We start from the raw sequence: 27,324 nt of genomic DNA, 5'->3' as shown, positions 1-27,324 counted from the left end.
ATTCTCGGATGAACTTGAGTATAACTTTCCAAAAATATTTGCACAAAAACTCTTAAGTATTCAAGGGCTTATGTGTCTTAGCTAAACTAAAAGGGAATAATTTGATAACTTGTGAAATTGAAGCAACAAAATTATAAAACTGAGACAAAGTTTAAAGTGACTATGATGATGGATGACTTTTTATGCGACAAAGTTTCTTACTTCTTCGAGTTACCTATTCAGGTCCAATATTATCACTTACAAAGCTATCACTAAATAATTTATAATTTAAACATAATTTTAATATAATATTTATATAATGATATACACACGCCACGCGTGTACACTAAGATTAGTTACATAAAAATACTACCGGATGCAATACTTACGTTGATAAACATAAGGTAAGAAATGGTAACATTGTAGATCAATCTGGCGAAGTGGTACTCAGCGCCAAAATCAGCGAATCAGATGTCTACTTCTTCACCTCTCCGCCGTCTCCTCGCCGGAAACAACACTGCACCCACCAAAATTATAGATATCACAACAACAAAAGCCACCATTACTTCTTCAAGACCCAACTGTCGCACACCCCAAGCAATTGTAGATTATTTTAAAAGATCATCGGAATGCCCCAAATTTCGACGCCAACGCTTCCATTATGAAATTACCGTTCGCCAACTTGCCGACGCCAACCATTTCTCCGGCATTGAAGATATTATCGAGCATCAAAAACACTGCCCAGATATTCGTAATGAGTACTTTGTCGCCCGTCTTATTCTTCTTTATGGCAAAGCCAAAATGTATGATAATGCCCGTAAGCTGTTCGACGAAATGCCTCAATTAAAATGTCCGCGCACTGTCTTTTCCTTCAATGCCCTTTTGGAGGCATGTCTTAAGTCAGAGAGATATGATAAAATTGGCGGGTTATTTCGCGAATTGCCCCAGAAATTGTCAATTGAGCCTGATCTAGTGTCCTATAACACTGCCATTAAGGCATTATGTAAGGCTGGTTCATTGGATTCTGCCGTGTATTTTATGGATGAGATGGAAAAGCATGAGATCAAGCCGAATATTGTGACTTGTAATACGTTATTAAACGCATTTCATAAAAGTAAAAGGTTTTCTGAAGCTGAAAATTTGTGGGCTGTGATGGAAAAGAGACATATAGTCCCTGACCTTTATAGTTATAATATTAAATTAAATGGTTTGGTTAAAGCTAATGAGGTTTCAGAAGCGATTCAGTTCTTCGAGGAGATTGTTAACAAGGGTTTCAAACCGGACACATTCAGTTACAATGCCATGATAAAAATGTGTGTTGCTGAGAGGAATCTAGAGGAGGCTAAAATGTGGTATGAGAAGATGATGCAAAATGGATGCCTTCCGGATTATGCAACATTTACGATGCTTATTACTTTGGCTTGTGATGCCAATAATTTTGATGTTGCACAGCACTTGTGCAAGAAAGCAATCAAATCATTCAAAGCTATTTATAATTGTTTAATGCAGAGGGTTGTCGATGGCTTGGTTGAGCATTCTAAGATTGAAAATGCAAAAGAGCTGGTTAAGTTGGCCAAGTCTTGTAAGAGCTTCCAGTATGAGCTTTCCTTGCCTTTGCATAACTAGTTGTTTCAACTATGTTTTAATCTTTTGATCGCTTACTTGACAAGCTTGATCTTGCCTTAAAGATGAAGTTGATAAAAGGTCTGAGGAATGCTCGGGTGCTCTATAGAAAATTTAGCTTGTTGCATTTCCGTTAAGTATGTTACATTTTGACTGTTATGGTTCCTATAATTGGCTTGACCTAGTAGTAAATAGCTTGGATATTCTATTGGTTCCAGTTTGCCAAAGGAAACTATACTTACAACACGGAAAGAAGCATGTTTGCTATGTTCTGCTTGTTACTGATGATGCTCTTTCAGTCAGGTGCAAAGCTGTTTATGTATCAAAAAACTTATTACTTCATACATGCTGATTCGATTTTCACACTCTACCAGGACATGTAATTAACCGTTGGAAGGTTCGTATTCCTCGAGTTGTCATCGAATAAGGCATCTTTCTCGAAGGTGACTCGTAGATTTCCATTTATGTATGCATATGTGAAATAGAAGATTTATTATCGGAAAAGGACAGAATATTATGGCCCCCAAGGCAGCGTGATTTTCCCATACAATGTAGATGTTTTGGTAAATGTGAAGATCACAATAGATGGACAAAAATGGGATAGCAGGAGCCAGGATGGTTGATCACGAAGGTAGTCTTCATGTTAAGGAAAAGTCTAATTGCAACTAAGCAGTATGGGACAGCACCAGCCCCTGACCAATATAAACAACCTTCCGAGCTTGTTCATGTGTCAAACGAATCTTCTATAGTTTTGTAATCTGGCCAATTGTTTTGCTTCCTTTGTTGATATTTTATTTGTTTAATGGGTGCTTATGATTTTTCATTGACCTCTCTATTTTTGGCTTCAAAATAAACAAGAGGATATTGTGGGTTTTCCCTGAGATTATTCTTTTACCATTTGGCGTTCTAACCCGCATGTGAAAAAATGAGGAATTTACACAAAATACAACTTATTTAATACTTATTTAAATAAGTTACCACTGCTTTTAGAAAATTACATGAATACTTTTTTTTTTCCAAATTTGCAACATTTCATATCCCTTATATATATCTCTTAATTGAATTAATAGTATTGAATCCTTAATTTTAAAAGTATGTTATTATAATATGTTTCCTTGAAATAGGACTTGAGAATTCATACCTATAGTTTGTCAACGAGTAATGGAGGAAAACGGCCGTTTGCATCAGCTCCGCCACTTTCAAAGGGCCTCAAAACAGCCATCCTAACCCATCCCTTTATCCTTTTCAATATTTTTTCCAAAGAAGTTTTCTACAATCTAAATTAGAACCTAAAATTTTATTAAATTTGCTAACACTTTTTATACGATGATGTGTAAGTGTTTACAAGACAATATATCAATATTACGTAAAATTTCATAATATTCAAGAAAGTCGACTTTATTTTGCAAACAGAAGAGGTTAGTTGTTGACAAAACTTTAAAATTGTCAGTTAAGTTCCAAGAAATTATTAATCAATAATCAAAATAAATGAAAAGACACTTCACAAAAAGATGCCCTAACCCAAACAATGGACAGATGCAAACCAAAATATACTTACACAACACTCACATACATATAGAATATAGTTAACATGAAAAAAAATAAACTGAAGGGCAATAAACCAACACGAACTGAATTCTCCTATAAATTTTGTTATGTTCAGACTTGATTCTTTGACTCCTTTTAATTTTTATAGTTGAAATTTAAATTAAATTATATTATTATATTATAATATAATGAAGAATTAACCCTATAATATAATTGCAAATTTTTTGTTGTTACCAAGGTAGTTGTTGGCCATTTAGAAGGGGAGTTGTGACTAGTGAAAAAGTAGCATAAATTACCTCCTATAGCAAATGTTGATACCTTATTATTTTAAATAAATATCCTTTTAAAAAATTATATTCCATAACTAACTTTTGATTTTTTATAGCCAAATATTTATTTATGATCGCCTTCTATTCTTAAGCCATAAAATAAGTTTTGTACTATTTTTCTCTCTCATATCCCCTCAAATTTCTCCTATCCCCTACCCCGTATATATTCTCCCTCTCTCTCTACTTCTTGATATCTTCTCATCTGCCGAACGCTGGAGCAATTGTCACCGTCACCATTTCTACCGTGGTCGTTATTCATTGATACTGCCGCCCTCAGCCACCCAATCTCATTCACAGTCGAATTTTAATCTCGCTGGAGAAAGAGAAGAAGTCGTGAAATTTCTCTCTCAGGTCTAATCTTCTTATTTACTAAAAGAGTACACAAAGTCGACACAGTCAAACAAAAGACAGTGAAATTGTCGCCATTTACAGACAATTGCTCTTGAAAAAGCAATGGAAGAAGGAAAGATTTTGACAGATATTTTCTCGCTGTAATGGAACTTGTATTTTCTATTAATATATTTCAATGTATCTCGCTGTATTTCAATGTATTCATTATCTTTTTTTCATTGTATTTCAATGTATCTCGTTGTATTCTATGTATTTCATTGTATTCATTGTCTTTTTTCATTGTATTTCAATGTATCCCGCTGTATTCTATGTATTTCATTGTATTCACTGTCTCGTTATATTCCATGAATGTATTCATATATATTTTTTTTAATTAATATAATTTATGTATTTAGATGTATTATATAATTTCTCTGAAGATTACTATGTTTTAGGGGTATTTTTCGGTTGAGAATCTTTTTATAACTGGAAATACAAAATTTGTCTGTTATAATTGAGTTTGTTGAGTTATATTAGGAGTCTATTATGTTAATTGATTCACTTTCCGTTTAAAAATAGTGTAATCCCTTGTTTCACGCCGTGAGTACAGTCGAATACAATAAACTGTCCAGCTGTAATCTCATGTTTCACGCCATGAATATAGTCGAATACAAAATTCTGTCTACCTTTAATCCCTTGTTTCACGCCTAGAAATGTTACTTTATTCATGAATATAGTAGCTTAAATACGAATACACTCTAAAAAAATCTAAAAACATAATTATAGAAAGTAATATAGTAAATGGTAGCTACAAATAGCTAATTCTGAAATGTTTCTCGAAAAAGTAAGGGATAAGACGGGATCATTTAGACCATATTCTGGACCGGGCTTCATATAGAGCAAGCCCACTTTCCTAATTGGTTTAAACCTCAACTACGAAATTCTAATCTAGCGACATTTCACATGTCTTCTTCTTCCCTTTATCGCCGGCTTTACGGCATCTTTACGGAGAATCAAAAAGTAACCATCAAGCTTAAAACTGACAAGCCCAAAACAACCTTCTTAAAATCCACCAAGCTCACACCTAAACTTACCGAAAAACAAGAACTCCAAACTATAATTAACAACTTCAAAAAATCGTCGGAATCCCCTCAATTCCGACGCCATAACTCCAACTATCAAACCGCCATTCGCCGCCTTGACAATAATTCTTCCGCTATCGAAGACATTCTTGAGCACCAAAAACAATACCCAGAAATTAACAATGAGTTATTTGTCTCCCGCCTCATACTCTTATACGGCCAAGCAAAAATGTATGAACATGCCCGTAAATTGTTCGACGAAATGCCAAACTTAAAATGTCAACGAACTGTTTACGCTTTCAATGCCCTTTTAGAAGCCTGCGTTAGGGCAGAAAAGTACGACACTGTGAGAGAGTTGTTTCAGGAATTACCTGAGGAGTTATCGATTGAGCGTGATGTAGTGTCCTATAATACCTTGATTAAGGCATTATGTAAAGCTGGTTCTTTGGATTCTGCTGTCAGTGTAATGGAGGAGATGGAAAATCAGGGGATTAAACCTGATAAAGTGACTTTCAATACGCTTTTGAACGCGTATCATGATTGTAAAAAATTTTCTGAAGCAGAGGATTTGTGGGTAGTGATGCAAAAGAAAAACATTGTTGCTGACTTGTGGAGTTACAACATCAGATTACGAGGTTTAGTTGCGAATAACCAGGTTAACAAGGCGATTGAGTTGTTTGAGGAGATGGGGAAGAAAGACATCATCCCGAATGCTTTGAGTTATAACACGATGATCAAAATGTTTGTGGATGATAGGAACTTGGAGGAGGCAAAAAGATGGTATGAGAAAATGGTGGAAAACGAGCGTTATCCGGATAATGCAACATTTGGGATGCTCATTCATTTTGCTTGTGACAAGGTTAATCTTGATTTTGCACTTGACTTGTGTAAGAAAGCTATGAATTCAAAAGTTAGTGTTCATAATGCAACAATGCAGAGGGTAGTTGATGACATGGCGGAGCATTCGAAGCTTGAAGATGCAAAGGAGCTGGTGGACTTGGCCAAATCATATAAGCGATTCCGGTATAAGCTTTTGTTGCCTTTGCGCCAATAGTTATGTGCTTTTATATATGTGCTGTTTGCTTGTACTGCTGTTCTTGCTGACAAGAGGGGTTGCTCTGATGGTAAGCAACCCCCACTTCCAACCGAGAGATTGTGAGTTCTAGTCTCCCCAAGAGCAAGGTGGGAAGTTCTTGGAGGGAAGGATGCCGGGGGTCTATTTGGAAACAGTCTCTCTACCCTGGGGTAGGGGTAAGGTCTGCGTACACACTACCCTCCCCAGACCCCACTAAGTGGGATTATACTGGGTTGTTGTTGTTGTATAAACTGCCCTCATGATTTAATAAGAGTATAAGTTCTGAGGAATGCTTCAACTGAACGTATAAAAGTTTTGCTATTAGCTATTTAGGTCCATTGTTATGTTAACTGCAGAATATATCAAAACGAATTTGCCAGTCTTAATTAACCATGCTAAAGAATCTTATCCTGGGCTTGAGGTATATCAATGATATGAAAGCTTCCAGATCAGCTGATAATGTTAGCACTGTTGGTAGGAGCATTATAACTAAAGGAAAGATAATTAGTGTTAGCACCATAGGCACCTATATTAGAGGCAAAAGATTTATAAGAAAACCCAGGCTCCCCGGTTTTGGTTCAGTAGCAAGAACACAACGTATGATGTGTGTGTTTAGGCTCGCGTCACAAGTTCGAACTCTGCCACGGGCAAAAATAGCAAAGTGGAATGCTAATTTTATCGAGCTTCAAATCGTGCCCAGTTGGCTCTCTTAAGATTTTCGATTGTGAAAAATAAAAGAAGATTGTAATACACCCAGTTCAATTGGACTGACTAAAAAACAATACACTCAGTACAATAGGTCAACCGTAGTAGGTTGAAGGGTTAGCCATAAAACTTTCAGCAGTATAAACTCAAATCTCACTGTAGGTCTATGTCATTATTAACTTCAATGCAACAATAATAATACCTTTTAATCTGCTATGAAAGAAGATTTGAAATTCTGAGGATTTCCGTCAATTCACACTTTCATCATCAACATATATGAGAAGTCTGTTGACTTAATACATTCAACTTTATTTTTAAACAATCACCAATAGGTTGCCGATTTTTTTTTTTTTTTTTTTTTTTTGAATTGGTAACTTGGGTTGCCGAAAATTATAGGCAAAAGGGAAATAGACAAAGTGGAAGGGACTTGACTAATACCTCTACACATCTAACTAGAATAGATAAGGCATATCCCTAAGCATTATGGATTTGAGTAAAACTAACTTAAGTAAAAACCATATGCATTATCTTAATTTCGTGCTATACTTAAGGTAAAAGATACCCTTGCGCTTGACCATCTTTTTATCCTTGAATTATAGATATGATTTTTCATGTTGCCAAAGAACTCAATTATGTGCATAATCGTGAGTCTCCACATCTTTGTCACAAAATATTATCCTTATACGATCTTCTAGAACAGGAAGGTGATGATTCTCATCATATATGTACATCATAGGAACCGTTCTGGCTACATTGAGACATGTCTTTTGAAAGGAGAATGGAATTGGAGTTGGTGATAGGCATTGTTTGTTAAGATTTTTCCATATGTTTGAAACCATGTCAATAACATGTTGCCTTGCATCTTCAGTAGTTAAGCCATGTTGTTCTTTCATCAAGTACTCTATATACGATCCATCACTCCCTTCTTGCTGCTCGTCCTACAGAACAATTAAAACTAGGAATTAGAAGAAAAATTGGAGAATATAATTTGATGGTTAACCTTTCCCTGGCTTGGTGACACACCTCCACTTAATCATCAGTGATAAAGACACCCTTTAGAAAGGGTGCCATGTGACAACGCTTGGCAAAAAGATTTCCTTACATATGGGTGTGTGAGTAACATTTTTCCAGAAAATACTATACACATATACAACAGGCCAACACCAGTTAAAAATTAACATAAATTAAGTTTCAACACAGGAAGTAAAGTTTCAAAACTAATACTATAACTCTAGACTTCACTTACAAGTCAATTGGGACAATAGATCGATTCCACTAACAAAATCTCGCATACGCCACTGAACTTGAGAATCAGTGGAGGTAATCAGTAGATCCAAGGTTCAAGTTACAGTGGAGGTAAGTGAAGAACTATTGTTGATCCTTTAGGGGTATAGTAGGTAAAAAGAAAAACAATCATTTGAAATTGAAAACCATTATCTTTTTACCTGAGCATTCCCGAGGTCATCTAGAAGGCGAAGAATTTGGGCAATGGAAGATATCATGCCTTGTACATTAGCCAAGACATTTGAAGAATATTTAGTTGCTGCTCCATGCCCCAAGAGAAAGTAAAGGTTGATAAGCACCATAGGCACCCCTGAACATACTATCCCATTCTTTAACTACTCCTATCTGCTGCTGGCATATCTCCAAAATTAAACCATTTAGCTTCCTCCAGACATGCATCGTGCAAACTTGCCCACTACGATAATTTTAAATAGATCAGCTTAAATAAAGTGGTATTTTTACAAATACTTTAGTAATTAGTACTACTACAAGTTTGTCAAAAACATACAGCTTTTCTCAAGTGGTCAGTATGGTTCGACCTAGGGGTGTACAAATGAAACCGACAAACCGCACCAATCCGATAATCCGAGTCAAACCGAGAAAAAAAACCTGACTATGGTTTGGTGTTAGAAAAAAAACCCAACCATAATTGGTTTGGTTTGGTTTTAACTGAAAAAAGTCAAACCGAAACCAAACCAACCGACATTATATATATATAGAAGCTTTAAATATGTTTAATACATCGGAATATTTATTGTAGTGTAGTTTATAAATATTTCTTAAGCTTTTTCATAGTTTTATCTTTTAACGTATTATTTCAAGCTTGCACTTATAATTTTGGATGCTCCAATAAATTTAAATTGTAATAAATCAAATAAATCCTAAACCAAAATTAAATCAATACTAATGCTAATAAAAGACATTCAATTCAATAGTACTATGAATGAAAAAAGTGTTAAATATCTATTTTTTAGTTTTCCCATGGTTTAGATAAAATACATAACTTATTTTTCTTTTAATATTTAGTCATGTAAATAATTAGTACTTATTAGTCGTATTTATTTTAGCAACTTAGTAATTTTAAATTGTGTTTGTTTTCATTATGGCTTATTAATAATATTTATTTTATGCGATTTTATTATCTTGATTGTTGAATATTTTAGTACAATGCCATGACTCATCTCATATTAATGTTATTTTATTGAAAAATACCTTATATAGTTTCGTCTTACAATGATTAAAGAAATATTTGGAGCATAAATTCTATATTTTGTGCTATGAAGACTTTATAAAAAAAACCCGAAAAAATCCCGACTTTTATTGGTTTGCTCTTTAGATTTAATAACCCGACACAATTGGTTTGGTCTTTAGATTTAATAACCCGATACAATTGGTTTGGTTTGGTAATTGAAAAATCCGAACCAACCCGACCTATGTGCACCCCTTCGACCAATGCTCTTTATACACCACAAGACCAATATGCTCTGTTGTCTCATATAAAGTCATGAAGCACATCCTCATTTAGTTTGGTAGTTGCTCGATAGCAGAGATTTCCCATCTAACGGAGGGAGAAATACTTTTTATTTGTATTTTAAATTTATTAGCTAAATGAAATCTTGTTAATCTAAAACAAACGGACGTTAAGGGTGTGTTTGGTACGAAGGAAAATGTTTTTCATAGAAAATATTTTCCTAGAAAATGTTTTCATGGAAAATGAGCAGTTTTATCACTTATTTTCCCTTGTTTGGTTGGTGAGTGGAAGATATTTTCTAATGTTTGGTTAGACAGTAGAAAATATTTTTTTAGGAAAATATTTTTTATGCAACTCTCCTCACCCCTCCCCCCACCCCTACCCCTCCCCTTCCCCAAGTCTCTAAAAATTGATACAACCCAAAGGAACTAACGTGCTGCTTTACTTTTTACGCAAAACGAACTTTTGAACCCGTAAACTTTATAATTTTCAAACCCGTAAACTTCCAAACACATAAACCTTCGAACTCATAACTTGTAAAATTTTGAACCTGTAAACTGAAAGATGAAAAAACTAAAATTGAAAATATATAAATAAAAAAAATATTTTTTTTTCGGAGGGAGGGAGGGGGTGCAGAAAAACAAAAAAATGAAATTTGAAATTACAAAAAAAAAAAACTTTTTTTATGTGTGTGTGTGTGGGGGGGGGGGGGTGTTAGGGGGTTAATTTGAAATTGCAAAAAAATAAAAAGTAAATTCTTTTTTGGTGGGGAGGGGGATGCAGAAGAATGAAAAAAACAGAAATTTGAAATTACAAAAAAAAAAGTTAATTTTTTTTTTGCGGGGGAGGGGTAGCAGGGTGGGTGGTGACAAAAAAAATTAAAATTTTAAAAAAAAAGCCTTTTTGTTGAGAGGGGGTAAGGTGGGGTTTGGTGGGTGGGTGTCGGGGGTGTGAGATGGGGGAATAGGGTGGGGAAGATTGAGAAGGAGTTTTGGAAAATGTATGTTTTCCAAAATATTTAAGCCAATCAAACGTGGAAAAATTAAAAAATATTTTCGGGAAAATGTTTTCCTTCGTAATACCAAACACACCCTAAAATATAAAGTTTTCAGATTGTACCTACCCGTTGACAGCTTCTGTGAACAGAACGAGTTCGTCGAGAGTACCATAAATATCAAACATATCATCGACTAAGTAGACAAGAGAGATTGGTTTAACTGGCTCCATTCGTTCCTTGGACATTGTTGGACCCGGCACAGCTCCCACGGACCACATATACCATGTAAGTCTTGAGTCCGAGAAATTAAGTTCCTTCCTCCATCTAATATGACAAAGAGACACACGTGACCAGGCTGATCACTACATAGTAGGATGTAAGAATTCATGTTACATTGTACTAAAAAAATGCTTTTTCGAGAAGATATATAGTTAAAGCAATGGGAAAGAACAGAACTTACTTCAGAACTTGACGTATTTCTTCGTTGTAAATGCGTTGCAGTTTATCAAATTCGATTAATGCGAGATCTTTGAGTATAGATTCCCACCCCTTAAGGAATACTTTGGCAAGTTTTTGCGGATAGGATGTCGCAATGTTTGACGAGCCAGTGCGGATTGATATCCATTTAGACACTACTATGCCTTCTCCTTTAGTACTGAGATGAGTGGCAATCAATCCCTTTAAATCTTGCCTTAATTCCTCTGGAAAACATCCATCCTCTTAAACGCGTCTGCACAAGGTAGATTACATGTTTAAGTAAAGGATTTATCTTATAATTTATAAACTAACAGTGCAAACTTTTTCACGAACACTACATGTTACGTATAATCTAATTACAAGTAACTGTCTATAGTAAGTAGAGTTTAATTAAGTTCGATGCAGCAATGTTCTAGAAATATTTACTCAATCATGTGCTAGCTTAAACGTTTATTACATGTAATTTTTTACAATAAGCATTATTGATAACTCGAAAAACTAGTAACACGTGTTTAAATTATGCTGATAGTGCAAAAAAATTTATACTATCAATGCAAATAACTTAAATTAAAGGCAAAATACATAAAATTCCCCCTAAACTTGTACGAATAATTCGATTGAACAAACTCTACGAGTGTTCATGTACCCGTTATTATTATGTAGAGTGAAATTAATACCCCTTTATGCATATACAATCCGTTGCATAGTAGGAGGTGATTTACATTCTCCCTATAATTTTGCCACACCATTACCATGTCATCATTTAATTTTACGTTTTCCATTTTTAAATTATTTCTATTTTCATTCCGTTTTCACTTTTTTCTGTAATCCCTTTCCCAAATTTTTACTTCTCTGGTCACTGTAGCACTTCACAGTTCATACCAAAATCTTGAGTTTCATCTTGATTGAATAATGATAACGGTATTTGACAAAGATGCCAAGAGAAAGAAAACTAGGGTGAGAGATGAATAAAAGAGGTTGAAGATTGACTGAGACAAAAATAAAAAAGCTAGCTCGAGGAATTTTTCCACCCAATATCTGTCAATGTTGTTAGGTAATTTTTTCTGCCAATGCTAACGGATTTTGAATGAAAGTTGTATTCTTTGGAAACCAAATCTCGAGTGATTGAGAAAAACTAAAATTTATTGTCTTTGAAACTTGAGTATTAGATAAAGAGACCATAGTAATAGAAATTATGAGTATTAGATAAAGATACGTACATTGAAACGGTGGATTTAAAAGTGTTTGTTATGGAATCATGGAAGGGAATTAAATTGAGTTGTGAAGCAAAAAAGGTATTAAGAATATTGGATCTATGATGAGAAAAAGAAACGAAGAAGTGTGTGTGTTGGGGGGGGGGGGGGGGATGAGGTGGTGAGGAGGAAGGAGAAAGAAGATATAGGTTCACCTTTCTATTTATTTATTTTTGTTATTTATGCGCTTATAAAAAAAAAATCTTTTTATTTTTTTGCCAAAAAATAATTCACTTAGTGTTCAACCGAATTATCTGAACGAGTTTAGGGAGGAACTTATGCATTTTATCTAAATTAAATGTTAGCATGGTAAGAGTAAGTAACATATTATTACCGGTTAAACTACATTGATTGATATAATGTTTGAAATATTTTTATTATCACTATATATAACTCGAATACAAACAAATTATGATACTTCAAGTTTTTGGGTAGATGATTAATTAGAAGAACAATTACTTGTAAAAGGTTGATATTAGGAATATATTAGATATGTCCTAGATCCAATCTCATATTTGATGGTTTGAACATATTTTTGTGAACGTTATTTCATATAAAATATATATGGCATTTGATATTCTTTTATCATTATTATTAATTGCTTGATTAATTTGATAAGGTCTTTAATTAAATTTTGAGACTTGTCATCGTGATTGAGATCATGATAATGAGAGTAAAATTTCTTATAATTTAATCTAAATTTTGTTCTTGAGCATAAGATTATTAATTTGGACATTAGTAATCCGGTTAGATCAATATCTATGTGATCGTCTGATGTTTGGCTATAAATATATAGTGCATTACTTACCTTACATTTAGGGGCTTTAATGTTAAATTATACTATATATGTGCTTAATTGAGTTTATTTTATGTGTAGGTACGTTGAAGATGAAATTGGGAGCAAAATAGAGATTTTATGTGTATTTTATGCACTACAAGAATGGTTCATGATTATTTCCATGCAATTGAAGACAAAAGAAAACAAATAAAAATTAAGAGAGGCAGTTGGACAAAGCTTGGAATTGTGCATCAAGCTTTGATTATTTGAAATTAGACAAAGCAGCACATGAAATAAGCCTTATGTGGAAGAGTAAAAAGTTTCAGTTCACAAGGCTTTGCCTAACTCGAGAATGTGTGACGCATTACAGCGCGAGGCGGCTAGACTTCCTCGCGTTTGAGCTCGCGACGCGAGGGTTGCAGTGAGATGGTTCACCTTGCGTTTTGCCTCGCAACGCGCATGTCATGGGCGGCTTTCCAGCCATGCCCCATGTCCCCTTGGGCGCGCCCCGTGGCATCCTAGCAAGCCTTTCAATGCCTAGCGTCACATACGGCCTCGTGGTCTTGGCCGCGCCAAGTGACAAGCGTGCATGTGTCTCTGTCGTCCCACCGATATCCCTCGCCAGCGCCCCGCCGCAGGCAGATGCCAATAGCGTCGCGCGCGCAGACCGTGATGTCAAAGACAATACTGCTGACAACGGACCTATTTATACCTTGTAGAAAACTAAGTCCTTTTCATTGTAAATATAGAGTAGTTTTATTTCATGTACTTCCATTATGTTTCTCTAGCTTAATCAAGTCTAGTATTGTAGCTTTCGTTTATTTTTTAAGCATTATTAGGGGGGATCAAGCATTCAAAAATTTCTAGCAAGCAAACGATTCTCTGTACTGGTGTCTCTCCCCCTCGACACCGCGTTGTCTTTTTGTAATAGCTTTCATTAATGCAATCAAGCTTTCTCTCATTCTCAACTCTTATTTTTGTTCTCTCAATTGCTCTTGACATTAGTTTTCCCGTACGGTACTGACAATCTCGTCTAGCGTACGGAGGGGACCTCAGTTGGCGGACAGTAACTGCACTAACATCAGTTGCTTAGCCTTATGTCGCCCTTCCAAGGAATCTCAGGAAGACGCCGTGTAACAGTTAGTATCAGAGCCAGGTTCGACATCAAACGAGGGAACGAATTGTCATTACCACCATTTCTGACCATGGTGAATCATGGGGACCGCATTGCGGCAATTGAATAGACGGTTGACGGATTACGGCTCATCATGGATATGGTGCCTGAACTAAGAACCAACCTAGTGCAAAGGTTGGACGACCTGGACCGCAGGGTGCTCCAGGACGAAGTTGTCATAGAAAATATCAGTCGCGACTCCGAGGGAGACCGGCAAACTCTGAGAGAGGCAGTCGAAATTTTTGTCAAATTCGAGGGACTCTAACAGGAGCATCCCGAGGATTTAGCTTAAAGGGCACAAGAGACAGGCAGGGTGACTGCCATGCAACAAACTATTGATGACTTGACAGACAAGCTCAATGTTGTCGATGCTGCTTTACAGGTCCTGCTTCGAGGAGGTGGAAACCAAATCGTGGCGCTGTGAACCCCGCTTCCACGACACAAAAACTGAAAATTCTTGAGCCAAAGTCGTATAGTGGAGCTAGCAATGCCATGGAAGTGGAAAACTTCATCTTTGACATCGAATAGTACTTCGATGATGTTGGGGGCCTACAAAAAGGTAAGAAGGTAGCAACTGTTGCCATGTATCTTCAGGGTGATGCTAAACTCTAGTGGCGGGTGAAGTACGAAGCCATCAGGGTCGGTGAAGATGCTCTCGAGACATGGGCAGTACTAAAGGCTGCCATACGCCTATAGTTCTTCCCCGAAAATGTTGAATATAATACAAGGAGAAAGCTATGAGAGCTCCGCCAGACCAAATTAGTGTAGGACTACGTGTGGAAATTCTTCGCGCTCATGTTAAACATACATGACATGAGGGACAAAGACAAGCTATTCACCTCCCTAGAAGGGTTGAAACCTTATGCCCGTATGGAGCTGCAAATACAGAGGGTAGATACCCTACCCAAGGAGATCCAAGCGGTTGAATGCCTTGGGGACTATCAAGTGGAAGCTCGGAAGGATAGGCCTCAACCACCTGCCCGAGCGGGATTCAAAGGGGGCCAGCCTAGCAATGGTGGCCCTAGCAGAAGTGGGGGAGATCGGAGTGCAACCAAATCTAAGGCTCCTTCCTGAGGCAGCAATAGTGCTGCATCAAACAACCATGACCGTGGGAGAAAGCCCCCTTCAGGATGCCGTCATTGCGGCGGACCACATTGGAATAATGAGTGTCCACATGCATAGATGAACGCCCATCTAGCTTTTACTGATGGGACGGATGGCGACACAGACGATGCAGACCAGACCGAACCAGTAGGTGCCTTTAATGCAATTGTTGGCTCCATTTCTAAAGCCTTAGCGGGAACCAGTGCTGGTATCCGTAAGAAGAAGGACCCCTACCCAAGCACCAAAAAAGGAAAAAAGAAGGCGGATGAGAGGACTCATCCTAAACAAAAGAGGACCTTAATGTTCGTCGAGATGAAGGTAAATGGCAAACTCATTCGGGCGATGATAGACACATGTGCTACCCACAACTACTTAGCCTCGGCTCAGGTGGAGCGCCTTGGTCTAGTTGTAGGAAAGGGCAGAGGTAGTGTCAAAGCTATCAACTCACCTCCTCAGTCAGTGGGTGAGATAGCCAAAGAGGTACCAGTGAAGCTTGGACCTTACAAAGGAAAATTCAACCTACGCGTGGTGATCATAGATGACTTCGAGTTAATAGTTAGATTGGAATTCCTGAGGCAAACCAACACCATGCTTGTACCGTATGCTAGCATGTTACTGATGATGGGAGCCAACGGGACCAAGCCCTTCATTATCTCGTGCATGCCCATGAAGATAGCCGTTGAGAATATTTCGGTCTTGCAGTTGAAGAAAGGGGTCAAAAGATATGAACCTACGTTCCTGGCAACCCTCTGCATTGAAGATATAGAACGTTCCTCGGGTCCCATTTATGAACCCGTGAAGGAGTTACTACTAGAGTTTGAAGATGTCATGCCACAAGACATGCCAAAGCAACTACCGCTTAGGCACACTTTGCACCATGAATTTGAGTTAGTGCCGAGCGCAAAGCCACCCGCCCTGGCACCTTACAAAATGTCACAACCCGAACTCACCGAGCTTCAGAGACAATTGACGAAAATGATAGACATAGGGACCATCATGCCCTCCAAATCCCCATATGGGTCCCCTGTGCTATTCTAAAAGAAACATGATGGCAGCTTGCGACTCTGTGTGGACTATCGGGCTCTAAACAAAATCACTGTGAAGAACAAGTATCCTATTCCGCTAATGGCAGACTTGTTCGATAGACTGGGTGGTGCGATGGTATTCACCAAGATAGACCTGAAGGCAAGTTATTGGAAAGTTCGGACTGCAGAGGGTGATGAACACAGACGACCTGTGTGATAAGATATGGGTTGTACGACTTCCTGGTTATGCCGTTCGGCTTGACTAACGCCCCAACTACATTTTGCACCTTGATGAACCAAGTCTTACGAGAGTGCATTGACGAATTCGTGGTGGTCTACTGTCACGACCCAATTCCCGAACCTGGTGGTGATGGCGCCTCTCATGAAGATAAGGCCATCCATTCAACCTAATTCATCCTTTTAAGACAATTAATTAACACAATTATAGTATAAACATGGTTTAATAATATCCAATAGTGGAAAGTATAGATAAAATACGGAAATCCAACCCAACTCAGCCCTAACCGGGGTGTCACAAGTCATGAGCTACTACTAAGTTTACTAAAATTCTACAAAGTATGGAATTAGGAACGACATCTGAAGATATCATAAATACAAAAGATAAGGGAGAAAACGGATCTGCGAACGCCATGTAGATACCTCGATAACTCCGATGAAAACTGAACAGCAGAAAACTCGCTCTATACCTCAGGAATACCAGTACCTCCATACATGGTGCAGAGAGTAATGTGAGTACTCCGACTCAGTGAGTAATAAATATAAATAATAACTGAAGATAAGAAAACACGTTAAGGCACACAACACTCTATACAGAAGCAGTGAAATCATTTAAAATAACAATTCAGTGAAACATCATGTGAAATTTCTTTTAAACCAGTAAAAACAGGTAATTTGGCAGTAAAATGACGAGTAGAAGTCTGCCTCTCGGGCTCAATATCAAAACAACAAATAGAAATCTGCCCCTCGGGCTCAGTATCAAAATAATAAGTAGAAATCTGCCCCTCGGGCTCAGTATCAAAATAATAAGTAGAAATCTGCCCCTCGGGCTCAGTATCTCAGAACAATATCAGCCCCTCGGGCTTAGTATCTCATAACAGTATCAGCCCCTCGGGATCATAACAGTATGAAGCAACCAGTCAATGAAATAAGAGCACATAATTATTATGGCGGATAATGCAGATGAGGAATAAATGCATGAGTGCAATGCAATGCATATGACGGTACCCTCTGGTACCCACTGCGGCGTGCAGCCCGAACCATCCATATTTATTTATCATCGACGACGCTCACTGGGGGTGTGTACAGACTCCGGAGGGGCTCCTACAGCCCAAACGCAATAACAAGCCATCTCGTGGCATCAATCAAGTCCTGGTCAGTCATTTTAACCTGACCAATTTATATCACACAGTGCCATTGTTACCACTGTTTCAAGTCACATCATACAGTGTCATTGTTACCACTGTTTCAAGTCACATCATACAGTGTCATTGTTACCACTATTTCAAATCACTGCTGCGGCGCGCAACTTGATCCATGCTCAGTCCAGAAATCATAATAAGCCCCCTGGGCATTTGTAAAACAGTAGTTCTCAGCCCGAAATATCATTTAGAAATATCATTTAAGTTTTCAAATCTTAGAAAGATGGTTGAGTTTGCAAAACAGTATTTAAAACCTTGGACTGAGATCAAATGATATGCATGTATGCGAAAACAGTGATGTCAATCCCTGAAGGATTCAAATAATTGGCAAGAAGCGCAAATGTAACAATTAAATCCAAGTAAGGATGATTTTCAATTTAGTTCAAGTAGAAAACACGGTAAAAACATCTCTCGGGACGGACTAAGTCACAATCCCCAATGGTGCTCTACCCCTCGCTCGTTATCCGACGTGCAAGTCACCTCAATATAGCATTACGATGTGAAATTCCGGGGTTTCAAACCCTTAGGATATCATTTACAAGCATTACTCACCTCAAACCGGTGAAATCTCTAGCCCGCGACGCCTTTGCTCTTCAAATCGGCCTCCACGCGCGTCGAATCTATCCAAAATTAGAGCGAATACATCACAATATGATAAGGGAACAATACCCAATCGAAAACAATCGAGAAATAGCAAAAATTCTCGAAACTAGCAAAACCCGAGCCCGGGCCCGCTTCTTGAAAAATTACAAAACTCACATTACCGGATTCCTCGTCTCGCCACGAGTCCATACATACCAAGAACTCCCAAATCCGAGCTCAAATGACCTATCAAATACCAATTTGAAATATCAAAAACTCAAGCCCTAGTTCATCAATTTTAGGCGTAATTTCCATGAATTTCTAGACCAATTTCACAATATAATCGAGTTTTAAGTTCAAAGATCTTACCTCCAATCAATCCTCTTCGAAACCCTCTTCATTTGCTCCCAAAAAGCTCTCAAGATGCTCAAAAATGGAGGAAAATGACCCAAAAATCGCGGATATAAACTCACTGCCCAGATGTTTCGAAATTACTGTTCACCCGCGCGGAACTGTTTACGCGCGTGGTCACTGTTCACCCGCACGATTACTGTTCACGCGCGGGGTTACTGTTCATGCTGCTAAAAAAATACAGCAGCAGCCACAGAAAATTGCAGCACTTTTATTTTTCATTAAAATGGCTCTAACTCCATCATACGAACTCGGAATTCGATGATTCTTGTTCCTATGAGTCACAAATAATAATACAAACATAGTCCTTTAATCGAAACTCAATTCGGAGCTCGTTTGCCCAGTTCAATACCCATTTCGCTCGTTAAACAATTAACTCATGTTTCGCGTCAAAATCTCAATCGCGACTTGATAAAATTAGACCAAAATTTCCAGATCAGTCCTATAATTCATTAACAAAATTCCAGAAGTCTCGAAATCAAATTTGGATCTCTAGAACTAAAAATGAACCTTTAGATCATTACATGCTTATGCTCAAAACGGTAAAAATCTTCCAAAAACTCTTCCAAAACTTATCCGAGCCTCATGGGATTCCAACAAAGTATACTAACAAGTCCCATAATATGACACAAATTTAGTTGTTCCTTCGAATCACCAAAAACAACGCAAAAATACTAAATTCACCTCGGATTCAAGCCTATGAACTTTGAAACTTCTAACTTTCACATCAGATGCCGAAACACGTCAAAACTAGTCCGAATGACCTCAAATTTTGCAGACAAATCCAAAATGACATAACGAAGCTACAAAAACTCTCAGAATTCCATTCCGACCCTCGGATCAAAATCTCACCTATCAACCGAAAATCGCCAAAATATTAACTTCGTCAATTCAAGCTTAATTCTACACCGGTCATTACAAAAATATTCCGGACACACTCCTAAGTCCCAAATCACCTAACAAAACTATCCGAACCATACAACTCGCATTTCGAGTGCTCTAACACATAAGTCAATATCCAGTTGACTTTTCCAACTTAAGCTTCCTTAAAAGAGACTAAGTGTCTCAAACCTTACCAAAATCATTCTGGAATGACTTCAAATTTTGCACACAAGTCACATTCGACATTACGGACTTGCCCCATCTTTCGAAACCGCATTCCGACCCCGATATCAAAATTTCCACTTCCGGTCGAATTTTCTCAAAAACCTTCAAATTTCTATATTTAGCCAAATGACTTCAAAATGACCTCCGGACATCCGAATTCACTTCCGATCGTGCTCCCAACTCCAGAATCACCATACGGAGATATTCCCATACTCGGAATCCCAAACGGACATCTATAACACTAAAATGCCTTCCAACCCAAATTTATGCAATTATTCTAAAATACTAACTTTCACAATATACGCCGAAATGCTCACGGGTTATCCAAAATCAAATCCGGACATACGCCCAAGTCCAAAATCATCATACGAACATATTGGAACTTTCAGATCCCAATTCCGAGGTCGTTTACTCAAAATTCCAATCTTAGCCATTTTTCTTCAACTTAAGGTTGCCGCAATGAGAAGTTTCTTTCCAATTTGACTCCGAATTTCCCGAAATTCAACTCTGACCATACGTACAAGTCAATATACCTGAAATGAAGTTGTTCATGACTTCCAACTGCTAAACGACGCGCTAGAGCTCAAAACGACCGGCCGGGTCGTTACATTCTCCCCCACTTAAATAGACGTTCGTCCTCGAACGTTCCAAGAACTGCTCTTAAGTTATCTGAAATCACTGTTTAACACCTCGTGCACCTGCCCGTGCTACCACAACTCATATGGACATATTAGTTTGATTAAATTTGCAGATATCCTCTTTTATCCATACAATAAGCTCAGAACCCAATTCCAACACCTGAAATTCTCTGCCAGACCTGTTCCCTGTATATAAACACTGTATCAACTACCACACGAGGTACCAGAACATGACTGCGTACCTTTGTTGAATTAGCACCATGCATTGCATAATTCACCATCTAACCACAATGACACTCCATGAACCTTAATAGCCAAAATTCCACGACTCTGATGCTCCCAATGCATATGATGATATACCTATGCATTCTGTTATAATGTTGACGATACAACCACAACGGAGGAGATGTGCAGAAATTTCTAACCAATTGCAGAGTTAACCAAACATTAATTCTCTCCTTTTTGACTAAAATCATCACCTCATTACTACCCAAATACTGGTAACTGCCCTGTAATATACCTCACATAATCCCACTGCAATGGTCCCCGATACCAATAGTCTCGCCTCACCTAGTACGAGCTGCTCAGACAACCAATCACCACAGACAATGACCAACAGTCTCACATGATGCAAAAATGTGCCAATAGGCCATAATGCGAACAAGATACAAAAGGAAATGATTCAGGAATGGACTGCTCAACTCACACAACTAATATAGACTTTTCCCCAAAGAATAGGAATTTATCAATCCGTTTCACAGCACACATGGCACAATCACAATATTACATGAGTTGACGAACACAGAACAATATATGATATTCCAACACCCCTCCTTGAGGAGCGGTATACTAAAATGAACACATCTGACTCACATGAAGCCCATAATCCTATTTAAATCCATTCACCCACTTCAGGTCGATTCTGCTCGCACTGAACTAGGGTGATAGCCTTTCCTGGACCCGTAATAAGTCATTTATTCTCATAACATGAAATAACTACCACCATAGCCGGGACAACACCCCACAATGCAAAACCAAATGAACCGAACGACTTCATATAGATCTTAGATATTCTTCCAACATTTTAACTTTCTTAAGTCCCCAAAATTTGACTAACTCCCAGATTTTTCAAATATTTCGGCAGAGTCTCCCTTGTAATTGGGCTTATCCACCTATCAAAGTAACACCAAAATAACTCCTAACAACATGTCCACAACCCAACAAGTACCACAACTATATCAATAACACTAATCTCCGCATTACAAGCCCGACATTATCACAATGATATTTTGACATGAAACGCATCATTTGTATGATCATAACCACATTTCTGGTCTTACTAGTTGTTCATAAATAATTCCATCATTATCAATAAATCTCATATTAACCACCACCACATTTCAAATTTTCACAATACTGACAACAGAATGTGAGGCATGAAGACCTCATTATTACTTACTCGGATTAATGAGTCACATTTAACGCCACCTGGAAACTCATCTCATAAGCTAAAACTCAATGTTTACAGTACGAAAATGACTGAATATGAACATAAAATATACAAGAATTATCAATTCAACCTAACTGGCTTGACTCCCTTTTAATATTATCGTACGAATTAAACTTTACAAAGGAAAACTTGAAACTCATAATTATTTACCACAAGGACCTCGTCCTTACATAACCTCCACTGCGCCTTGCAGCCCGGTTTAAATATTTCACATTGTGTCAATTGCAGTTTTCAATTTACTTTCTTTCTTCTTCTCAATAAATTTCGTAAACATTTTTTTTCATAGTACATAACGAACCCTCATACCGATAGGGCATATAATTCATAAAAAAGTTGGAACCAATTATTCTGAAACACATTAAACCCATTGTAGTGAATAATAAACATTACTTTAATCTTACCCCAAATCTTTGGAGCCCAATTTCTAACATCCAGAATTCTTTTCAAGACCTGAATCTCACATACACACACTGTATAAGTCCGAACAAACTGTGTCAAGCCATAACAATAACCCTAGATATAATCGCATAACATACTACACAACTCGTATACTCGTAACACCATTCTCGATCACCATAACCACTTAAACCAACCAAGTACCAGTAGGAAACCCCACATTAAACAGAACCTCGCTCCAAAACCTTCGTACCCCATCAATAATGAAGAAATATATAGGAACTCACAATACACAACACGTTCCCCATACTTGTAGAAAGTATCTATTTTAAACCATGGTAGAAACCATCAAGAACACTTGGAAATCCATTTTCTCCTAATCAAGCTATTAGAACTAAATTCCTCTAATTCAACCAGGCCACGCAGGTCATCAAACTCAGAAATATTGCCATATTACTACAACTAGTTCAACAAAAATTCTTCACAAGCTTAGGTAACACAGACCGTAAAATACCTCAATTCCACTACTAAGATCACCTTCATTCTCGTGACAATCAACTCAAATTTCTCAATTAGAGTCAAATTCAAATCTCAACACGTACACCCTGTTAGTAGAAAAAGAAACTCTCTACTATTACTTGAAATTCAACATCAAGCCAAGTAGGCCCCATCTGCAAACACAAGCTAATTTCCCTAATAGTGGACCTTTGGGAACCGTCGAAAGCTTTGACATTGATGGACCCATCCTTGATCTCATGCAGACTCTTTCCCAATGTTCTGAGTGTTACCAATGGACAAATATTGAGGCTGGACCCACCATCAATTAGTATTCTTGTGATGATAAGGAACACACCTACTTTGCTTCCAATTAACATTTTTGTATACCTTCCACCTTCATACACATTACACAATCACTTAGTCTTCCTGGGTCTAAACTCATACTGTAACATGAAATTTACTTCACTCCAAACAGGAGACTTGAAAAGATTCTTCACGCCCATAACTCGGAGCTACACCTCTAATCACAATGGAAATCATACACTTAATAATTCACCTATCATCCAGCAGATCTTCCTCGACACTTCCAAGTCATATAGAAACATCGCACAGTACTAACATACCCATCACATTGCTACCCAGCCGTCATTCCCACTAATAGGGGCAATATCGGACATATAAGTTCAAAACACTTGCTCACACAATCAACACCTCGGTGCTCAAGCCGTAGGAAAAGATTCGGGCCTCAAGTCCTTTAGACTGGCCCAACATCAACTCATAGAGATCATGTCTCGCCCCTCAATCAGGGAATCACAAGCCATCAAGGCACATCTGATACTGAGCGCTCATGCGCCCGTACGAATGCGTGGAAGAAATTTCAAAAGTTTCTTTTCAAGATGAATCAAGGACGCACGATAAGAATTCAAGAATGTGAAGTTTTCCTAAAGGTTCTGCAGCCTCTCGAGGATAAATACAGACGTCTCCGTACCGATCCGCGAGACTCTACTAAACCGGCTCATGACTCGCGAGACCAATTAAACTAGGCTCTGATACAAACTTTGTCACGACCCAATTCCCGAACCTGGTCGTGATGACGCCTCTCATGAAGACAAGGCCAGCCATTCAACCCAATTCATCCTTTTAAGACAACTAATTAACACAATTATAGTATAAACAACAACAACAATGACCTAATATAATCCCACAAGTGGGATCTGGGGAGGGTAATATGTACGCAGACCTTACCCCTACCACGAAGGGTAGAGAGGCTGATTCCAGGAGATCCTAGGCTCAAAAAAAGCAACAGGATCCGATATATTAGTACCATAAAAATACATAATAAAATAACAGCAATATAAGAGATATGAAATACAGAATACGAAATACGAAATAGATGGCTAGTATAGTAAAACTAGCAGGTAAAGCCCTGCATCAATAGACGACTAATGACATTATTAGTCTAACTCCTAACTGGCTAGTCTCACTCTATTGTGATGTAGAATTATTCACAACTTTCCCCTAACCTACAACCTTAATGCTCGACCTCCATAATTCCCTGTCAAGGGCCATGTCCTCAGTAATCCTAAGTAGCGCCATGTCCTGTCTGATCACCTCTCCCCAATACTTCTTAGGTCGCCCTCTACCTCTCTGCGTGCCCACTACAGCCAGTCGCTCACACCTCCTCACCGGTGCATCAGTCCTCCTCCTCTGAATGTGCCCAAACCATCTGAGTCTTACTTCCCGCATCTTATCCTCCATGGGGGCCACACCTACCTTCTATCGAATATCTTCATTCCTAATCTTATCCATCCTTGTATGTCCGCACATCCACCTCAACATCCTCATCTCTGCTACTTTCATCTTCTGGATGTGTGAGTTCTTTATCGGCCAACATTCAGTTCCATATAACATGGCAGGCCTAACCACTGCTCTATAAAATTTACCTTTTAGTAACGATGGCACTTTCTTATCACACAAGACTCCCGACGCTAACCTCCACTTCATCCACCCCACCCCTATACGGTGTGTGACATCCTCGTCAATCTCCCCAATCCCCTGAATAACCGATCCAAGGTACTTGAAACTACCCCTCTTGGGAATGACTTGAGAGTCAAGCCTCACTTCAACTCCCGCTTCCGTCGGCTCAACTCCAAATTTGCACTCGAGGTATTCCGTCTTCGTCCTGCTCAACTTGAAACCTTTAGACTCAAGAGCATGTCTCCAAATCTCTAGCCTCTCGTTGACGCCGCCTCGTGTCTCGTCAATTAGAATAATGTCATCAGCAAATAGCATGCACCATGGCACCTCCCCTTGAATATGATGAGTCAGTGCATCCATCACCAGGGCAAATAGGAATGGGCTGAGCGCAGACCCTTGGTGCAACCCCGTAATAACTGGAAAGTGTTCAGAGTCGCCTCCTACTGTCCTAACCCGAGTCTTAGCTCCAGCATACATGTCTTTAATCACCCTAATATAGTCAACCGGGACCCCTTTATCCTCTAAGCAGCTCCATAAGACCTCCATAGGAACCCTATCGTACGCTTTCTCCAGATCAATAAACACCATGTGGAGATCCTTCTTTCTATCCCTGTACTGTTCCAACATCCTCCTAATAAGGTGGATAGCTTTTGTGGTAGATTGCCCCGGCATGAACCCGAACTGGTTGTCTGAAATAGACACCGTCCTTCGCACTCTCATTTCTACCACTCTCTCCCAAACTTTCATGGTATGACTTAGTAATTTGATGCCCCTATAGTTGTTACAGCTCTGGACATCACCTTTGTTCTTATACAACGGGACCATTGTACTCCACCTCCACTCTTCAGGCATCCTATTAGTCTTGAATATAACACTAAACAATGCAGTAAGCCATTCCAAGCCTGCTCTACCCACACACCTCCACAGTTCAACCGGAATTTCGTCTGGCCCGGTAGCTCTGCCCCTTCTCATCTTACGCATTGCCTCCATGACTTCATCGATCTCAATGTCCCTACAATTACTTAATTCATGGTGACTGTCGGCATTCCTCAATTCCCCAAGTATAATATCCTGATCCCCTTCTTCACTTAGAAGTTTATGAAAGTAGGTCTGCCACCTCCTCTTAATCTGGTCATCTCCCATCAAAACTTTGTCGTCATCATCTTTTATGCACCTCACTTGGTCCAGATCCCGAGTTGTCCTCTCTCTCGCCTTAGCGAGTCGGAATAACTTCTTCTCCCCACCTTTGTTCCTTAGTTCCTCATACAGACGAGCAAAAGTTGTCGTCTTAACCTCCGTCACTACCATCTTCGCCTCCATCCTAGCTACCTTATACCTTTGACTGTTCTCTCTCTTCTCCTCCTCGTCAGTGCTCCCTACTAACCGCAGGTAAGCCGCCTTCTTTGCTTCCACTTTACCTTGGACAACTGCATTCCACCACCAATCTCCTTTATGGCCACCATTGTGGCCCGTAGATATCCCTAACACCTTTCTCGCCGCCTTTCTTATACAGTCCGTCGTCGTCGACCACATTGTGTTTGTGTCCCCACTACTTCTCCAAGCTCCCATTGCCGATAACCTTCCTTCCAACTCCTTAGCTTTATCCTTAGTTAAGACGCCCCACCTAATCCTGGGGCGTCCTTGTACTGACCTCTTCTTCCTCTTTATCCTAATACAAATGTTCATCACCAAAAGCCTATGATGCGTTGAGAGGGTCTCACCTGGGATAACCTTACAGTCCTTGCACAACCTTCTGTCGCATCTCCTAAGGAGGAGATAGTCAATCTGAGTCTTCGCCACCGAACTTTGGTAAGTAACCAAATGTTTATCCCACTTCGCAAAACTCGAGTTCGCAATGACTAGATCGAAATCCTTGGCAAAGTCCAACAGCGAAATGCCCCCTCCGTTCTGCTCCCCGAAACCAAAGCCGCCATGTACCTCCATGTACCCACCTGCAGATAACCCAATATGACCATTGAAATCTCCTCCTATGAATAACCTCTCAGAAGGCAGTATACTACAAACAATCTCATCCAACCCCTCCCAAAAGCGCCTCTTAATATCCTCATCCAAGCCTTCTTGCGGTGCGTACGTGCTAACGACATTTAAAGTACCGTCACCCACCACCAACTTAATAGTCATTAGTCTATCATTCACCTGCCTGACCTCTACCACAGACTCTCTAAGATGGCTATCTACCACAATACCCACTCTATTCTTACCCCTCAGGACACCAGAGTACCACAACTTATACCCATCCACGTTTTTCGCCCTCGATCCGACCCACCTAGTCTCCTAGAGGAATTATAGTATAAACATGGTTTAATAATATCCAATAGTGGAAAGTATAGATAAAATACGGAAATCCAACCCAACTCAGCCCTAACCGGGGTGTCACAAGTCATGAGCTACTACAGAGTTTACTAAAATTCTACAAAGTATGGAATTAGGAACGACGTCTGAAGATATCATAAATACAGAAGATAAGGGAGAAAACGGGTCTGCAAACGCCATGCAGCTACCTCGATAACT

The 27,324-nt window shown here is 38.7% G+C and overlaps 4 protein-coding genes across 5 annotated transcripts; 3 read left to right on the top strand and 1 right to left on the bottom strand.

The window, feature by feature from the left end:
* The first annotated feature begins 450 nt into the window (after nt 1-450).
* On the top strand, nt 451-1,605 carry LOC104228227 (small ribosomal subunit protein mS79 (rPPR3b)-like). The gene has a single exon (XM_009780655.2). It carries the CDS (start codon nt 451-453, stop codon nt 1,603-1,605), a length of 1,155 nt encoding a protein of 384 aa, XP_009778957.1.
* Nucleotides 1,606-4,751: 3,146 nt separating this feature from the next.
* LOC104228228 (small ribosomal subunit protein mS78 (rPPR3a)-like) lies at nt 4,752-13,261 on the top strand. Of its 2 annotated transcripts, XM_009780659.2 has the most exons (3): nt 4,752-5,750; nt 5,829-5,914; nt 13,031-13,261. In XM_009780659.2, the coding sequence occupies exons 1-3, from the start codon at nt 4,773-4,775 to the stop codon at nt 13,140-13,142; spliced, it is 1,176 nt and encodes a 391-aa protein (XP_009778961.1). In that variant the 5' UTR covers nt 4,752-4,772; the 3' UTR covers nt 13,143-13,261. The 2 variants fall into 2 exon arrangements, with proteins under 2 accessions (XP_009778961.1, XP_009778958.1); XM_009780656.2 differs by having other exon boundaries at nt 4,752-5,914.
* Nucleotides 13,262-15,287: 2,026 nt separating this feature from the next.
* On the top strand, nt 15,288-16,247 carry LOC138883648 (uncharacterized). The gene has a single exon (XM_070164345.1). The coding sequence runs from the start codon at nt 15,288-15,290 to the stop codon at nt 16,245-16,247; it is 960 nt and encodes a 319-aa protein (XP_070020446.1).
* A 4,304-nt stretch (nt 16,248-20,551) lies between these two features.
* On the bottom strand, nt 20,552-26,934 carry LOC138883641 (uncharacterized). Its single transcript, XM_070164339.1, has 3 exons — nt 26,514-26,934; nt 22,312-22,391; nt 20,552-20,692 (listed from the first exon to the last, which is right to left on the bottom strand). Exons 1-3 carry the CDS (start codon nt 26,932-26,934, stop codon nt 20,552-20,554), a joined length of 642 nt encoding a protein of 213 aa, XP_070020440.1.
* Nucleotides 26,935-27,324: the final 390 nt, after the last annotated feature.

The sequence above is a fragment of the Nicotiana sylvestris genome, chromosome 2, assembly GCF_000393655.2.
Source record: "Nicotiana sylvestris chromosome 2, ASM39365v2, whole genome shotgun sequence".
NCBI lineage: Eukaryota > Viridiplantae > Streptophyta > Magnoliopsida > Solanales > Solanaceae > Nicotiana > Nicotiana sylvestris.
Note: the sequence above shows the minus strand (reverse complement) of the source record. Positions and strands in the feature narration are given on the sequence as shown.

What these genes read in the sequence shown, in the direction of transcription:
- LOC138883641 (XM_070164339.1), bottom strand. Translation starts at nt 26,934, where the DNA reads ATGACTATTAAGTTGGTGGTGGGTGACGGTACTTTAAATGTCGTTAGC. An exon ending in GGACTGTAAGGTTATCCCAG is followed by an intron (nt 22,392 to 26,513) that starts GTGAGACCCTCT and finishes GGACTTATACAG; the next exon opens with TGTGTGTATGTGAGATTCAG. An exon ending in AGATTTGGGGTAAGATTAAA is followed by an intron (nt 20,693 to 22,311) that starts GTAATGTTTATT and finishes CATTGTGGTTAG; the next exon opens with ATGGTGAATTATGCAATGCA.
- LOC138883648 (XM_070164345.1), top strand. Translation starts at nt 15,288, where the DNA reads ATGAACGCCCATCTAGCTTTTACTGATGGGACGGATGGCGACACAGAC.
- LOC104228227 (XM_009780655.2), top strand. Translation starts at nt 451, where the DNA reads ATGTCTACTTCTTCACCTCTCCGCCGTCTCCTCGCCGGAAACAACACT.
- LOC104228228 (XM_009780656.2), top strand. Translation starts at nt 4,773, where the DNA reads ATGTCTTCTTCTTCCCTTTATCGCCGGCTTTACGGCATCTTTACGGAG. An exon ending in AAATCATATAAGCGATTCCG is followed by an intron (nt 5,915 to 13,030) that starts GTATAAGCTTTT and finishes TTTTATGTGTAG; the next exon opens with GTACGTTGAAGATGAAATTG.